Here is a 17,253-nt window from a genome sequence, read left to right as displayed (position 1 = left end):
CAATCCTCAACTAAACCTCTACTCCTAGCCTGTGGTTTCAATTTCAGTTAAGGTTCCTCTAGCTTATTTCCAAATAAATGTTTGCAATCAAATGGTTAACTTTCCAACAAGCTCTGGGTGTTATTTTGTGTCAGAGACAATGAGAGAGTGTTTCAACAGGTCACTTTTACTGTACCATCTTTTAAATTCCAGAATTTTAATTCTTGAATTCTCAATCTGCCATAGTGGGATTTGAACTCTAGTTCTTACATAGAATCTAGTTAGCATATCCTACTATTCCTTTCTCCTTCATGTACTTATCCAGCTTCCCCTTAAATGCATCTATGCTATTCGCCTCAACTGCTCCTTGTGGTTACGAGATCCACATTCTCACCACTCTCTGGGTAAAGACGTTTCTCCTGAATTCCTTATTGGATTTATTAGTGACTGTCTTATATTTATGGCCTCTAGCTCTGATCTCCCTTGCAAGTGGAAACATCTTCTCTGAATTATTAGTCCAGTAACATAACCCCCACACTGCGGTACCCATCCAAAGGTCAGCGAGACGTTAACAAGAAGACACTAGTGATCTCCTAGACTGGTCTTGATCGCCTGAGGGGGTCGGAGAGTAATTTTCCAGTGTACTTTTTCCCTTATTGGCCCTGGGTTTTTTTCTCTTTTTTTGCTTTTCCCGGGAGATTACAAGGCTGCGGGGGGCTGGGGGAAGTGTCTAGTCCTGGTGCTCCGGCCATCATGAGGTGTGGGGCAGGCTTGATGGACCAGCTGGTCTTTTCCTGCCTGTCAATTTTACATGTTTGTACACAAATTTAAGATAATCACAAGAATTAATGGGGAGGTTAGAAAAGCTTTCTTTAGAGAGGGTGGTTAGAATGTGGAATTCTCTGCCGCAAACCATTGTTGAAGTAGAGTCCGTAAATTGCTTTAGAAGGGAATTAGTTTCTTGAAAAAGAGGAATATTAAAAGGTATGAGCGAGCAGGCACGTGGGATCAGACTAGTTTGCTCATGAGCATTGTCGTTGCAAATGTTGGAAAAAGAAGGCCACTTATCACATCCTCAGGATACCTCAAAGTGCTTCACAGCCAATGAATTGCTTTTAAAGTGCGGTCACTGTCGGATTGTGCACAGCAAGGTCCCAAGAGAGCAAATGAGATGAATGTCCAGGTATCCCACAATCTCCTGACTTGGAGACAAGAGTGCTAACGAACTGGGCCAAGCTTCGGTGCATTTATAATCTAGTGCAATCACCTGGATGACTGCCCATGTTGCAGCAGGAATGCAAATTCAGCAATGCTGCCCTCTGGGTTTCAGGTTAGTCCCGTGACATTATAGGGCCAATTCTACAACCTACGCTCCCATTGAGTGAGGCTCTGCACTGTGTATACGGCATCGCTGAATCTACCCCATGGTTTTCTCAACTGACAAGAGGATCGCTTTCCAAACACATTTTAACTATCCTAATCACATAGTACACAGAATAGCGGTGTGAGCTCGAACCCAGTTCCAAAGGCTCTGCCTCCCTCTTCATGTTCCATCTAAGTTGGCAGCTTTACTGGCAAGCATCCTTCTTTGTTGTTTTTGTGCTATTAATGTGAATGTTGGTTAAATAAAAACCCGTGGTTTCCCAGAGATGCTCTGGTGCCGTTGACTCTTCCGGAGGGTCCATCTTCGTTGTTGTTTCCTTTGCCATGGGCTCCCATTACCAACGGGTGGATTGGAACTGATTTGAACTCGGTTTTCCTTCTCTTAGAGAGGGGGTCAACCAAGAATGTGAGCTTCCGTTGTCCATAGCATAACCGTCTTATGATGTCATTCTCTCCTCTTGTGCAGAAACCAGACACGCTGCAGGGAGATCAGAAGTAGGCGCTCGGAAAACAGATGTTTTTTAAGCACAGAATTTTTGAGACATTTTATTGAGTGGCAGATGTTGATACCCACCTCAAGATTTGAGATACTAGGACTATTTCCACTGCAGCAGAGAGGGCTAAGAGGAGATTTAATAGACTTTCAAAAAAAATTATGAAGATGTTTTTGATGGGATTAATAGGAAAAGACTATTTTCTGTGGTGGGGGAATCAATGATCAACGATGATAGATATTTGAACCAGAGGAAGATACAGGGCTATGGGAGCGAACAAGGCAATGAGATTAGTTTGGGATTGCTCCAGCATGGAGTTGGCACAGACACAATCGGGTGAATAGTCTCATTCTGTTATGGTTCTATAGTCATTTAGAGACTAAGGTGCTTTCTAGATGTGGAACAATATTTTAGGGGAAATACTGGACTCTGCTTGCAACGCTCACTATAGTGCGGGGTGCTTGTAATGATCACTATAGTGTGCGCTGCTTGTAACGATCAATCGCTGCTTGTAACGATCAATCGCTGCTTGTAACGATCAATCGCTGCTTGTAACGATCAATCGCTGCTTGTAACGATCGCTTCTTGGAAGGGGAAGAAGTCATTGAAGTGACAGGCATCCATGTCATTTTGCTTTGTTGGATGGGCAACCTACCAATGGTATATTGAGAATATTAAAAATGATTAAGTATTGGGGAGGTTAACTCTTCACACCTTTCTGCAAGAGCACCTTGAGCTGGTTAGTTATGGAGGCTCTTGTCACAGTCCAAGGCATGGACTACACCACATCCTTGGTTTTAAACTACAGGAATTGCAAAGTGGGTAAGCATCTGTCTTGGAGGAATGAGGTGCAGTTGGGAAGGAAGTACAAAACTATTCCTTATTTTTGAATATCATCAGGTACGGAAGACTTGGCTTAAATTGATTTGAAGGATGATTTGTTTATAATTACATTTGTGTTCCATTCTGCAGGTGAAGAGATTGTGCGACTTCGAAAGCAACTGGATGAAATACAGAAAGAAAATGACCGTTTTGCGGAATTACTGAAAGCCAATGACATCTGCTTGCACGATGACCCTACGATTCACTGGAAGAGAAAACTTAAGAGTACAAAGGTTGCAGTGGTGATTCCTTCCAACCAGATGCAGGATGACATACTAGTGTACACAAATGGAAACCAATTGAATGGGAATTGCCAACAAACTGCAGTGCAGAGTTCACCAGAGCAAGCTCTGAACACCCTGCCTGGGCAGAAGAATAATACACTAGAAACATGTCTTGATATAATGGCGCCAGTCGCCATGCCTGATATTTGCACATTAGCAAATGGGGCCCAACTTCAGACACACATCTCACAGCAGGAAGTTCCAGAATGTCTCCCTACAACTAGATCTTCTCTGAACACTGTTCAGTGCGCCACCACCAATACTGTGCAGAGTGTGCTTAATGTTTCCGCTAACAGTTCTGGACAAGTGGTTCTTCAGTGTCCCCTCAGCAGTTGTGCATCAACCCCTTTAGCCTGTCCCACAAGCACCACCGCACAAATTATACTGGAACATTCCGCAGGCACGTTTGGACGGAACAACTTGGAAGCTGCGAACGGATGTCCTACGCAGAACGTCCTTGATGTTTCTGCTGGCACTTGCTTCGCTTTGCCGTTGCACTCACAGCAATTAGGTGCATCGTGTACAGGTGTTGAGAGCCCCAGTGGGACGGCACTGCAACCAGTTTTGGGGTTGTCATCACTGCAGGCTGTGAGCAGCCAGAGCCCCGAGTTGAGAGCTACAAGATTGCCCGTTACTGAAAGTGCACAAAACATGTTCGCGTTAAACATTTGCCAAAGTGCACCTGCGTCAGTTTGCAGTCTTGTTACTGCATCACCATCTTACAAAGTAAGAACTATGGCTAACGGAGGTGTAATGTCTTCTTGCTCAATGGCCAGCTCATGGACAGTCTCGTGCCCAGCTTCCACATATACCTGCACTTCTGACTCAAACAGTGTTAGTACTTTTACACGCATGACTTCCGCAGGTAACACACGGACAACATGGACTACATTACAGCTGGCAGGCAACACCGTGCTACCTGTGAGCCAAGTGGGCTGTAGTATCTTGCCAGGGTCATTAAATGAAAATGTGAATACCAGAAATACTTTCTCCATTTCTGAAAGTGGCCAGCCATTTAATAATGTAACTGTAGTTCCATCAGCTTCAATGCCATTACACGGGGCTTCCTTCTGTTCTGCCTACAGACAACTCAAGCAACAGGTGGCAGTTACTGTACCCCCTGTGCAGCCGTTACCCCTGCAGCCAGTTCTAGCGCAGCCACAAATTCCAGCTCAGCCAGCAACCAAGGTCGTCTCGTTGCTTCCTCCCTTGCAAGTGATTCAGATGGCCCACCCTCCGGGCGCGTCCGTCTCCTCCGCTCCAACCAACCAGAATTTGATCATCCTCCAGCCAGCTAATCCGACCTCTCCAGCTGTGGTGAGAGGAGCCATCAACGGTCAGACACCGGGCCAGCAGATTGTGATCATACAAGCAGCCAGTCAGAATGCAGTTTCCGTAGTCCCAGCTCAAACGAATAATAGATTACCACCCCTGGATTCCAGTCAAGTGGTGTGCAGCAGCAATAACGTTCCGAGCACACCGAGTGTTCAAACGGTCGGGGGGAAGCACCTTGTCCACATATTGCCACGGCCAGTCTCTTCATCCTCTTCCACTAGTTCACAGTCCTTCCCTGTCACAGGATCAAACACACAGCAGCAGACCATCTCTGTAAATGGCCAGTTATTTGCTCTGCAGCCAATGAAGCAATCGGGGGCGTCCAGCCACAACACTATGCAGATTATTCAGCCAACAACCAGTGCTGATCCAAATACCAACGTAGCCCTGAATACTTTTGGCGCATTGACTAACCTCAGTCAAAGTATCTCGCAGATCACAGGGCAGGGGGGCTTACAATCAGGCAGTGGGCACGCAGCTAATCCCTCCGCAACTGTTAATGGCCAGATTATCGGCGTCAGCAGCTCCACATGCGACACCGTAGCGTCGAGTACAAGCACAGATATTTCAAGGACTTCACTGAATTCAACAGCGTGGCGTACAACGAGCCCGTCCTCCCTAAAATCTCCCCTCGGTGCACCCACCAGCTATAAACCTAAAAAGCTGCAGAAGAAACCACTTTCTGCAAAGCAAGTGGTGACGAGAAAGTCCCCGTGTATTGGGACTAAATCAAAGGCAGCTGGCACTTGTGTTGACTATACCAGATCCAACAAAGATAATCCATCACAGTTGCTAACCGGTGACGACCAAGTTCCGCCAGGAAAGGAGTTGACCGTATCCCAACCACCATCACTGTCTCAGATCCCAACGTTAGTGACAGCTACAGTGACCACTTCTGTCGCTTCGCAGGAGATGACAGACAGGCAGCAATCAGCGCCCAAATTGCCTCAACACGTATTAACAGAACCAGCATCATCCCATTCAGTCTCTCGAGAGCAGCCCGACATACTGACAGAGATAACGGTTACATCCGTTTTAGCTGCATCATTGCCACCCTCTTCATCTCAGGGTGAATTGACTAACAATATTTCATGTGTACCTTACTCCCCATGTGTAATCACAGACATATCGACGTCACTTCCTACATCATCACCCTACTGTACGAACGCGCCTCCTCAAGCATTTTCAATGGACAAGGACAGTAACTTAATGGAGTTGCAAACTGCCGTAGCAAACGTATGCAGTACATCTGGGATAAGCAGCGTTTCTGCACAGTTGGAATCTTTGGCTGCTGCGCAGCACAAAGGCGGTGACAAAGGAAAGACCCAAGACTGGCACAAAGGACGGTTAGAAATGGACAAGTTTGCAATGACTAAAGAAATTAGCAATCAAGATGACGGTAGCATGGTGCGTGGAGCCACGCACAGCGACAAAGCAACATCAGGTGAGAAGAGCTCTTTGCTGTCATTTGTGAAAGACTCGTGTTCTGGCAACGAGTTATGTGTGGACAGTTCCAGGGAGACCTCATCTAGCATGTTGTTTTATGAGAAGGGTGAACCTCAAAAAGACATTTTGCTGGCAAGCACGGAGGCTGACAGTATTTTGCAGCATCAGTTGTGCAACCCAGATCAGGAGGGTATAGGAAGCTCCTTGATTGTCCACAGGCAGACTGAGTCACCCATGTCCACCAGCTCCGGCAGCAGCCGTGGTTTCTCTGTTGCCTCCATGCTGCCAGACACAACCCGGGAGGATGCTTCCTGCATTAGCACAATGACCAGCACGTTTAATAACTACAGTTTATCAGAGCAGAACGACATAGTGGCCCTTGCTGCGAGAGCAATTTTCGAACATGAAAGTCCAGGGAAAGGCATGGCTTCAGAGGTTACTGCGTGTGATGTTAGATCTAAATCTCAGAAAGTCCCATTTACAGGCAAAGAAGGGTGTCCAAGTCTACAATCTGTTAAAAGTCTCGGAGTTAAAGCGAGCAGTCCAAATTTGATAGAGACCAGTACACTAGAAGGACAAGCGCCGCGATCGGTACCAATGGACACTAACACAGCAGGAACGTCGATAAATAACAGTTCAACTTCTGTTGTAAAAGAAATATCGACCACGCCGCTGATTTGTACATCTTCCGTCTCTGCTAACCTGAGTGTAATCAGCCTCGCGTGCCATAGTGAAGCTAACCAAATTCACGCCTGCTCACCAGGCCAGGGACAAACCGTAGAGCAACTTCCAGCCTGTACTACAGCTGATCTATCGAGTGGATCCGCCTCATACCCAGAGCAGGCTCCTCAACCCGCCCTACTGACAGAATATTCTCACGAGCAGCTAAATTCCGTGAAAGGGAACATGCAGACTCCTCACATCCTGGGGCCACATTTGAAGCAAAGCAGTGATATTCGAAAAGACGCAGCCAAGCGGACTGGGCCAGATGACCCCATAATCTCTACAGCAAAGAGGCAAAAGCAGTGCCAGAACGCAACTATGAGGCTTGAGGGGAAGTCAGCAATAAGTGCAGTACCCGAAAATATTTCCGAGTGCGGCCAAACATTTATCGGTCAGTTGCCAATAAATGCTTCAAGTTCATTAGTCTCCGGTAGCAATCCAGGACACACAGATAGTCTCAGCACCTTATTCCCACCAACTAATTTCCTGAACTCTAACGCTGTTGAAACTTTAAGGCCAAATGAAGCTCATTGCAATGTCCAGCCACGAATCCAAGAACCGCAAAGACAACAAGGCATTCAGCAACTACAGCAGCATGTGGTGCCACAGCAGAACGTCTCCTCACAAACGGGGCTTAATCTCCACCATAGCCCCGCGTATTACAAGCCCCCTCAGGGGCAGATACGAGAAAGGCATTTATACCAACTTCAGCATCACCTTCCGCATAGCAAGACCTCAGTCCAACCACAGACTCACAGCGTCCAGCAGTCCCGGACCACACAGCAAGATGTTCAAATGCAGAAGAAACGAGGCCTTATGCGAGGGAACCAAGCTGCCCAGTTGGCGATGCAGCAAAAGCAACATCCTAGTGGGAATGGCCAAGGTCGACAGAAAGGGAACCATCATCTTCATCATCACCACCATCATCAGCAACAACTTCAGCAGCAAGCGCCGCATCTACATTTTGGGAATTCACATCAAGATAAAGGGTGTGATAACTCTGTAACCAATAGAAGCCATCACAGCAGCCACACACAGAGCCTCCATAGCCAGAATCTCATGCACCAACAGCAGCAAGATAATGGTCAAAGTAGGCAACGAGGTTCAGGTGTCTCTTCAGAACCGGTATCTGGGCAGGCTCGCATCCAGAGGTTGATGACGTCAAGGTCATTGGAGCAACAGATGGCTTCCAAAGCAAACTCTGTGTCACACCCTTCAGACATGCAGTGTACCTCCCACAGGCAAGAAAGGAACAGAATTTCCAGTTATTCCGCAGAAGCTCTTATTGGAAAAGCACCCTCAAACACCGAATCCCGAATGGCGATGGCAATGCAGAGCTCTAGGAATAATCTGGAGCAATCTGAAATGCGGACCTATCTTGATTTATCAATGAACAAAAATCTGCCTGTGCATAGCTTGCAGGCTAAATTGTCGCTAGACCATTGTATGAATTCCGATGTTCAAGGCCTTCCCGATTGTCCTCCTTTTAAGGTGAGTGTGACAACCCAGGGAGTTGGCACTTTTGAGGTGCAGTCATCGAGGGGCAATGAGGTGGTCAATAGTATGTCAACACACAGAGGAATGCAGTCACACGGCTTCAGGCTGGGGCAGAGTGCTGGGGCAGAAAGACAGTCGAGGCTGCCTTACTTGCCAATGCAAGGGATCTCATCAGGAAGTGGAGTTTCTTTAAGGGAGAACGAAGGTTCCTGCCATCAGAGCTTTATGCAAAGCCTACTGCCTCCTCCACTGAGTGAACAGATAACTGGAAACCAAAGGTCGGTGTCAGAGCATCCAAGGAACACTCAGTGTGTCCCACCAGCAAGCATTGAGTACAGTTGCCCGCCCGTAAGAGAGGGCGTTCACATTCGAAGAGATGGCGAAGTGCAAAACCGTGAAAGTTGTGACATGACTTTAGGTGCACTCAGTTCTAGAAACAGCTCTTTGAGCATCTCCTATGGAAATCCTTCCTCCGTAGCAGAGATCCAGGGCAGAAATACAAGTCCAAATGTACCAGCGCATAAGAACTCTCTGAGAATGAATGAAAGTCAAGGGAATAAGTGCCATCCAAACTCGCAGGTTTCTTCCAACATGCACGGAGGGGTTAGACCAGGGATGTCCCACGCCGCTGGTAATGAGCAGGGGCACTCAATTCAGCAGCCCAATTCCTCGGTTAGCCAGCGAACATGCCATCCAGCCCAGGATGGATCCGGTTCGAAAATGCGGCCGGCCGATCGCTCGCGCTCCGGGAACCACAGAAGCGGGAACGTCTTTGAGCACAGTCTACAGTTGCCCCTGACGTCCAGTAGTGGTATGATTCTTGGCCGTCAGCAGCCCACGACTGCTCGAACAGGAAGCATTGTGCGTTTTATGACTGATGGGCAGCAGGTACCTAATGATAATTTAGCCCCCGACCAGCACTCGTTGTCTCAGAACTTTGGATTCCCTTTCATACCTGAAAGTAGTTTGAACCCTCCAATTAACGCTAACCCATCGTTTATTCCCCCTGTAACACAGCCGGGTGCTAACCGCACCCCAACACTCATACCAGTGGAGCCTCAGAATACTCTGCCGTCATTTTACCCGCCATATTCCCCAGCTCATCCAAATCTTTCCAATGACATCTCCATACCCTACTTTTCCAATCAGATCTTCACCAGTCCAAGTACAGAAAAGGCTAACGCGGGAGGACTCAATAACCCATTTGGGTCCATTTTATCTCCGCCTCGGCCTGTTGGTTTTCCACAGCCGAGCTTCCCCCTTCTCCCTGACATTGCGCCCAGGCCGATGGCCAACACTTCCAGCATCACCCCACATCTCTCCAACTTTAACCTAACCACTCTGTTCCCTGAAATCGCAACCGCGCCCCTTGCCCCAGACAGCTCAGCTATGCCTGTGTCACCTTTGTTGCCTTTAACTAACCCAGCTCTTTCTGACGTCTCCAAGCAACACTCAAACAGATCTGCTCATAATATAAGCCATATACTGGGCCACGATGGCAGTTCAGCCGTTTAGAATTAAACGCTGTTTGACATTCCAACCTTTCTTTGTCGGACCGTTCCAGTTGCACGTGCTCTAGTGAATGGTCAGGATGGCTGACTGACACCTACCTGTTCCCCAGTCGATATAATTTGTGCACCTATAAAGCCCAAAACCAGCCCCCCCGTAACAATCTTTAGTTTGTCTCCTTAAGCGGACGTTCCTTTGACATGTACAAGATACTTTTTCTTTGCTACCATTTGTGTGGAAGGATCTCTGGCGTCGTTGAGGTGAGTGAATTGGACAGGAGGGAGAATGATGGGTGTGAGGTAACAGGTGCACCAGCACTGGCCGTAAAATATTCACGGGCTAATTAACATGCTGTTCGCAAGGACACAATTTTCAGAAACTGCAGGCAGAATAATAACGTGTCTTGTATATACATAAATCCTGGCATATACTCTATTAGTATATAGGTTTGCAATGTGATATTAATGGTTCAAGACATTCATAGGACTGAATGAGCATTAAAATGTAAATATGTGGAAACAAATAGCTCACCATTACAGCAACAAATACTGGTTGGGTTTGATGTTAACCATTGTTTTGAGCACAGAGTACTGTTATAATTATTTTTGTGACTAGCAGCTTGACTGTTGCTTTGCCTGTGTAACAGAGCAAAGTATGGGGAGAGAAGAAATGGTACAGACCTGAGCTTTCGACAGTTCCATAATGACCCGACTATAAGACCTGTCGCTATAAACCTTTTGAGTTGCTATCGCTTTCTCGATAGGATAATCTCTTAATGAATTATGCCCATTAGATCAAATTTGCCTGAATAAATTTGGTTAATTAGACAATCGATTTCCCCCTCCCCCAACCCACTTATTTGAAATTCTTACAAGTAAGGCCACCACTAACTCAACTTTAGGGGAAGGATAGAGGGGAGGCATTTAAATTTGGAATTTATTTCATGGGTGAGGGGTTGAATAATTTGAGTTGTATAAAATATTTAAATAAAAATTCTAGTTAATTTCTATATAAATATATTGAATGTGCTTCAGCACCTTCTGTGTTTTAATGGGAAGCAGCTTTCATCGCTCTCCACAGGATCCAGTCCGAAATTTGCCTTGAGCAGGGATTAAAGTTAGAATTGATGGGCTTTGCAGCCACAACTAACCATAAACTTCAATTCGTCACAGGGTCAGTTTTCTATCTGCTTGACTCACTGGCACTTTATAGATTCAGGAAAGTGTGAATACCTTGCACCGTTCTCAGAATGCAAGTACCAGTAGGGGGCATATTGTACTCGGGTTACTCTCCACAGATGGCCACTTGTGCATTCTTGGTACCATGCGTAGCTCAGACCATGAAGCTTAAATCAGAGGACTGAATGTTGCAGTAAGTTAACATATTATCCTTTCACCCCTGACTCTAGGCTAGAATTTCTGCTGGTGTGATGATCGCCGTCCTTTCCCTTAATTATAAAGGTTACAAGTGGAATAAATTAGGGACGGTCTCAACCCAGTTTATAGTGCATGCACCAAAACTGCCTGTAATGCGATACACGATTGGCCGTCTCATTTGATTAGGCTGGAAGGATGGCTGGTATGGGAAGCAGAAAAGCATTACACACTGCCACTTTAAAGGGTGCGCGGCTCAGGCTGGGGTTTGATCACCATTGGGGCTGTGTCTGACCTGGGAGTTGCTGGTTGCAAAAAAAAATAGAAAGGTTCTGTTCATCAGCATTGTTGCGTGCAAAAAAAAAATCGTCTACAAATACAGACGTTAAAGAAACAGAAACTAGTCTGCGAAACAAGAACATTGTTTCAGAGTTGACGCGGGTAGTTCTGATGCTGTTGAATTATATGCAAATAAGAGTCTTATCTACAGTCTGGATCCCCACCAGTATCGGAAACTACATTAGGCTTTTTTTTCCCCCAACAGAAATCTTAGTTTATCAAATTAGATTTATCTTTTGCACAGAACCGCTATCACAGGTTAGACATCTGTTACACAGGCAAGCTTTTGTGTTTGTCCTTGCCCTTTTGTCCAGTCTCCTAGTTTGGTTTGAATCATAACATCAATACCTGCTAAGATAAACTGAGCATAAGCAAACACAGGGGCAACAGATTACAGTCCCTGTGCCTTGCTGTCATACTTGGAGCCACTGTTAAAAAATAAAAATATAAAAATTGCACCTACCTCCATTTGTTGGGCTAATGTAATATAATGTATTGTACAGTGTGCAGGTTTTTTTTTTCCTAAAATAAAACAGACATTTTTGTTCATATTGCAGAGATTATTTGAAAAATAAAACTGCTAGGTTTTAAAGGAAGCTTACCTGTTGTATATTAAAATCGGTAACCGCATTCCATTGTAATACCTGTTACGCCTGTAGGAGAGGCGGTGAGCTAACGTTATGTAACAGCCTGACTCATTATTGGTGACTGTCCAGGAATGAAGAAATTTTGCCCCCCTGGAACTCTCAACTAACTGTGGCCTGTACAGAAAGGTAAAAAAAAAATCAAGGCCTCCTGAAAATACATAAAACCAAGACCTTCTAAAACCCGTGAAATCTGGACCTCCTAAGGTCTGTAAAATGAAAACGTTCTAAATGCATAAAATCTGGACCTGTGAAATCTGTGAAATTTGGCTTCTTCTAAAGCAAAAAAAAAATCTGCACCTCTTCATGATCGAATGTTCAATAAAATTTTGGAAGCTTGCACCCAGTACAGCCTCCCCCATCTCTGAGGTATATTTTGTCCCTCCCATCAACAGCTCTCCTCCTGAGGCAGTTTCTCATCTTTCCCAAGAGCGTTTCCCGAACTCAATGTCCCTACATTGAGGTGATTTTATTGCTCACCGCTTGACCTCAATACTGCACTCTGTTGACGTTTGGATGAAATTCCTCTTTTAATAAAAAAAAATTGGAGGATGCCCTTTTCTCAATGACTCGCTAACAAACTCGCATTCTCAGAAATTGCATGTTTCAAAGTTGCAAGTTCTGTGATTTGGTTTGTAGAACGTAAAATCATTTAGCACAGAAGGAGGCCATTCGGCCCTTCGTGTCTGTGCTAGCTCTTTGAAAGCTATCCAATTAGTCCCACTCCCCCTGCTCTTTCCCCATGGCCCTGAAAATGTCTCCTTTTCAAGTATTTATCCAATTCCCTTTTGAAAGTTACTATTGAATCTGCTTCCACCGCCCTTTCAGGCAGCGAATTCCAGACCATAACAACTCGCTGCTTAAAAACATTTCTACTCGTTTTCTCCCTCGATTTTTTTTTTGCCAATTATCTTAAATCTGTGTCCTCTGGTTACTGACCCTCCTTCCACTGGAAACAGTTTCTCCTTATTTACTCTACCAAAACCCTATATAATTTTGAACACCTCTATTAAATCTCCCCTTAACCTTCTCTCTGTGGTTTGGTCAGCAACTAAGGAAAAAAGGCCTGGTCCTTTTGGTGTTGAGCAGTATTGCAGGGCTGTAATTATAATTACAACTTGGCAGTAATTTTTGGCCATCCTTACTATAAAGTTCACCATTTTGCTTGAATTACCAAACGAACCCTTTTATCATATCCTCTGCTTGAAACAGAACCCTCGAACTTCTTCTGATTTTGATTATATCGCTAAGTACCTCATCCACACACGCATTAAAAAAACTAGAAGAGTATTTAAAAATAGTTTTTCAAGGATCGTTGAACTCACTCCTACCACTATTACCTTAATGTTCTAGGGCACATGCTTTGAGATCCCTATTTTATAGAATCCTAAGGACAATTCAGACTCTGCATGGACATGCAAACATGCACAATTTGCAGGCCCAGACAGATAGGCGGAAGCTTGCTAGCTTTTGCTCCAGGGTCATTAAAAAAAATAATATGCCTTGATTTACTTGCAAACTCTCCCCAAAACACGCAAAACAGTGTTTCATTATAATATACCCAATGGATAGAGCTCAGAATCAGAACTGGGCTCCATTTTCAGCAAATGGGTCTACTGATTTGGTCAGAAATATCTTCCAACTGGTCGGTGGAGTGAGAAGTCTGCCCACAATCAAAGTGTACTTTTCACTCACCGTTGCACTTTCTACTTTCCAAAGAAGTCTGCACCCAACTCTACCACCGCCCAATTGTCAAGAATGGTGCTTTACTTGTTCTCGGGCTGTGGGCTATATGTGCTTTGCCCATTGGTCTGTAAGACAACAATGTAACTGAATCTTTTAAGCTATAGGGGAGGGTAAAAAAGCTGAAAATCTTTGAATTTGCTGAGAGTCACGATTTAACACTTTATAGATCTTAGGGGAAAAAAAACCTCACCATTAGAAAGAAATATGATAAATGTTGACATTTGATTTCAATTTACTGTATTTTTCAAACAGTCTCATAGAATCATGCAGCACAGGAGGAGGCCATTCGGCCCATCGTGTCTGTGCCGGCTCTTTGAAAGAGCTATCCAATTAGTCCCACTCCCCCTGCTCTTTCCCCATTTCCCCATACCCTGTAAATTTTTTCCTTTTTAAGTATTTATCCAATTCCCTTTTGAAAGTTATTATTGAATCTGCTTCCACCGCCCTTTCAGGCAGCGCATTCCAGGTCATAACAACTCGCTGCGTAAAAAAAACCACTCATCTCCCCGCTGGATTTTTTGCCAATTACCTTAAATCTGTGTCCTCTGGTTACCGACCCTCCTGCCAGTGAAAACAGTTTCTCCCTATTTACTCTATCAAAACCTTTCATAATCTCGATGACCTTAAAGGTGGTTATGGGCTTGGAGGATTTCCTAGTTCTGATAGTTTAAGAGAGCTGGTATTTGATACCCAGCATACTTGAACTTTGATTGTGTGCGTGTGAATTCAGATCCCTCTTACAGTTAGTTCTGTTGCACCTTATCGCGCATCAGTCCCATCCTTACTGACCTACATTGTCTCCCTGTTCCCTAATATATTAAATTTAAAATCCTCATCTTAAATCCCACCATGGCCTAGACCGACCCCTCCTCCAGCCTTACATCCTCTTACTCACCCTTCAGTCCTCAGTCTCTAGCCTTTTTTGTTACATCCCTTTCTCCCTTCAGCCCACCATTGGTGGTACAGCTTTCAGCGTCCTCGTTCCTGCTGTTTGGCCCCCAACCCCCAAAGCTTCTCCCTTTTCTCTCTCCGCCTTTAAGAACCCATCTTTTAGACTAAACCTTTGTCACTCCTCATAATTCTTCGGCTGTGACTCAGCCTCTGTTCCTTTTATCTATTCTTTCCCCCTTCCCCTCTGTGAAATGCCTTGGGTCTTTCTACGTTAAAGGCCCTATATAAATACATGCTGTTGTTAAACTCAGGAACTCCTCCAAGAATTTGCTCACTGATGTCAACGGCAGTCGTACTTAGAACAAAAATAGAACTGAAATGGAAAAATGGATGTTGGGTTCATACTAATTAATTTTTAAAAAATCTTCAATTGATTAATTATTACAAATAAATTACAAATGGAAACAGGAAAATGGCCAGATGTAACAATTAACATTTAAGCTGAAATTTAAAAAAAAAATCTTGTTATAAAAAAGAAAATTGTATTTTGGTTTTCACGTTGAAACTGGTGGTATACTCAACAAGGCATGTACAGGAGGGCACATTGAAATTGGTGGTATACTCAACAAGGCATGTACAGGAGGGCACATTGAAATTGGTGGTATACTCAACAAGGCATGTACAGGAGGGCACATTGAAATTGGTGGTATACTCAACAAGGCATGTACAGGAGGGCACATTGAAATTGGTGGTATACTCAACAAGGCATGTACAGGAGGGCACATTGAAACTGGTGGTATACTCAACAAGGCATGTACAGGAGGGCACATTGAAACTGGTGGTATACTCAACAAGGAAGGCAAATTGAAACTGGTGGTATACTCAACAAGGAAGGCAAATTGAAACTGGTGGTATACTCAACAAGGCATGTAGAGGATTTGAACCCACAACCTTCTGACTCAGGCAAGAGTGTGAACACTGAGGCGAGAGTGCGAACACTGAGGCGAGGCTGACACCTCAGTGTCATCAAATGTTAGGTCATCATGTGAGTGTGTAGAGATTTTCTTTCCATAGATTTCGTATTTTTTTAAAAAATGTAGTCAAGATGAGGGATGTTAGTGCTGGGGAATGGAGCCCGTGCTCACTAGGAAATGGACTGGGATTGGCCAAACTCAATTCACATAGGGCTTTGAGAGTAGCAGATGGAGGAGACGTCCGTGCAATCAGCCTGAGGCTATATTTAGAATGTAGGTCTCAGATGAAAGGCCAGCGGCCCACTCTCTGTGCGACCCTGTGTGTACAGCAGCCTGGAACTCACTGAACTAACTGTGGTAAATGGAATTCAATGTAGACAAACATGAGGTCATCCACTTTGGATCAAAAAAGGATAGAACAGGGTACTTTCTAAATGGTAAAAAGTTAAAAACAGTGGCTGTCCAAAGGGACTTAGGGGTTCAGGTACATAGATCATTGAAGTGTCATGAACAGGTGCAGAAAATAATCAAGAAGGCAAATGGAATGCTGGCCTTTATATCTAGAGGACTAGAGTACAAGGGGGCAGAAGTTATGCTGCAGCTATACAAAACCCTGGTTCGACCGCACCTGGAGTACTGTGAGCAGTTCTGGGCACCGCACCTTCGGAAGTTTATAAGATATTAAGGGGAACAGATAGGGTGGATAGAGAGAAACTATTTCCGCTGGTTGGGGATTCTAGGAGTAGGGGGCACAGTCTAAAAATTAGAGCCAGACCTTTCGGGAGCGAGATTAGAAAACATTTCTGCACACAAAGGGTGGTAGAAGTTTGGAACTCTCTTCCACAAACGGCAATTGATACTAGCTCAATTGCTAAATTTAAATGTGAGATAGATAGTTTTTTGGCAACCAAAGGTATTAAGGGATATGGGCCAAAGGCAGGTATATGGAGTTAGATCACAGACCAGCCATGATCTTATCAAATGGCGGAGCAGGCACGAGGGGCTGAATGGCCTGCTCCTGTTCCTATGTTCCTATATAACTGTGCTGCATAACCGGACTTGGACTGACCAGATTAGTTATTTTTTAAAAATCTCTACCACCACCCCTGTAACTTTTGTTTGTTTAACTACCTATTGGATCTTTTTCATGTTTGTGTACCGAATACCATCATTTCTTGCAAATGAGTGTGGCCACTGATACCAGGAAATCTGAGCACTTTTTATCAGCGGAATAGTGCTCAAGGTCACACTTTGACTTTCCAAACCAATGATGGTCTTGCCTACGTAAGCTTATAGTTTAATAAATTGCAAAACTTCCTGACCTTGGCTGCATTACTTCAGTTCAAAAAACAACACCTTGTTCCTTTTAAAAGTTTTTTGAGAAAGATTTTGACCCTGAATAGTTTAAAAATAGAAACCCTTCGCAAACGTGCTACAGAATTACAGCTCGCACTCTTGCCTTGACACCATGCCGTACCTGTTTTGGTATACGTTACCACTTAAGATTAATATTCCTTTGTCTGGTCTGTGTAGCTTCTTAAAAAGGAAGTCATCATATTCCTTCAACTTGCTCTAAGCTTCTTGAGATATTTCTTGTTCTTTTTTTAAAATCAAATTTTAATATTCCAGAGTAACTTTCTCATGTCAGTAATTGAAAGGTGACAAATTATGCCATTATTACCTACACTAATCTAATAAAAACAAAACTGGTGCAGGATGATGGTGTTGTGTGTAAGTATGAACAAAATATAACT

At 44.4% G+C, this 17,253-nt stretch overlaps 1 protein-coding gene across 3 annotated transcripts in view; it reads left to right on the top strand.

Moving 5' to 3' along the window:
• Window positions 1–11,793, top strand: part of LOC137323146 (basic helix-loop-helix domain-containing protein USF3) — a 35,363-nt gene extending 23,570 nt beyond the window's left edge. For all 3 annotated transcript variants that reach the window (XM_067986620.1, XM_067986619.1, XM_067986621.1), the window contains one exon: window positions 2,829–11,793. In XM_067986620.1, coding sequence (XP_067842721.1) covers window positions 2,829–9,538 — 6,710 coding nt within the window. In that variant the 3' untranslated portion in view covers window positions 9,539–11,793. The remainder of the gene's footprint in view (window positions 1–2,828) is intronic.
• The last annotated feature ends 5,460 nt before the right edge of the window (window positions 11,794–17,253 follow it).

Source organism: Heptranchias perlo, chromosome 6 (assembly GCF_035084215.1).
Source record: "Heptranchias perlo isolate sHepPer1 chromosome 6, sHepPer1.hap1, whole genome shotgun sequence".
Lineage (NCBI taxonomy): Eukaryota > Metazoa > Chordata > Chondrichthyes > Hexanchiformes > Hexanchidae > Heptranchias > Heptranchias perlo.
The sequence above is the reverse complement of the archived record's forward strand: the minus strand, read 5'-3'. Positions and strand labels throughout refer to the sequence as shown.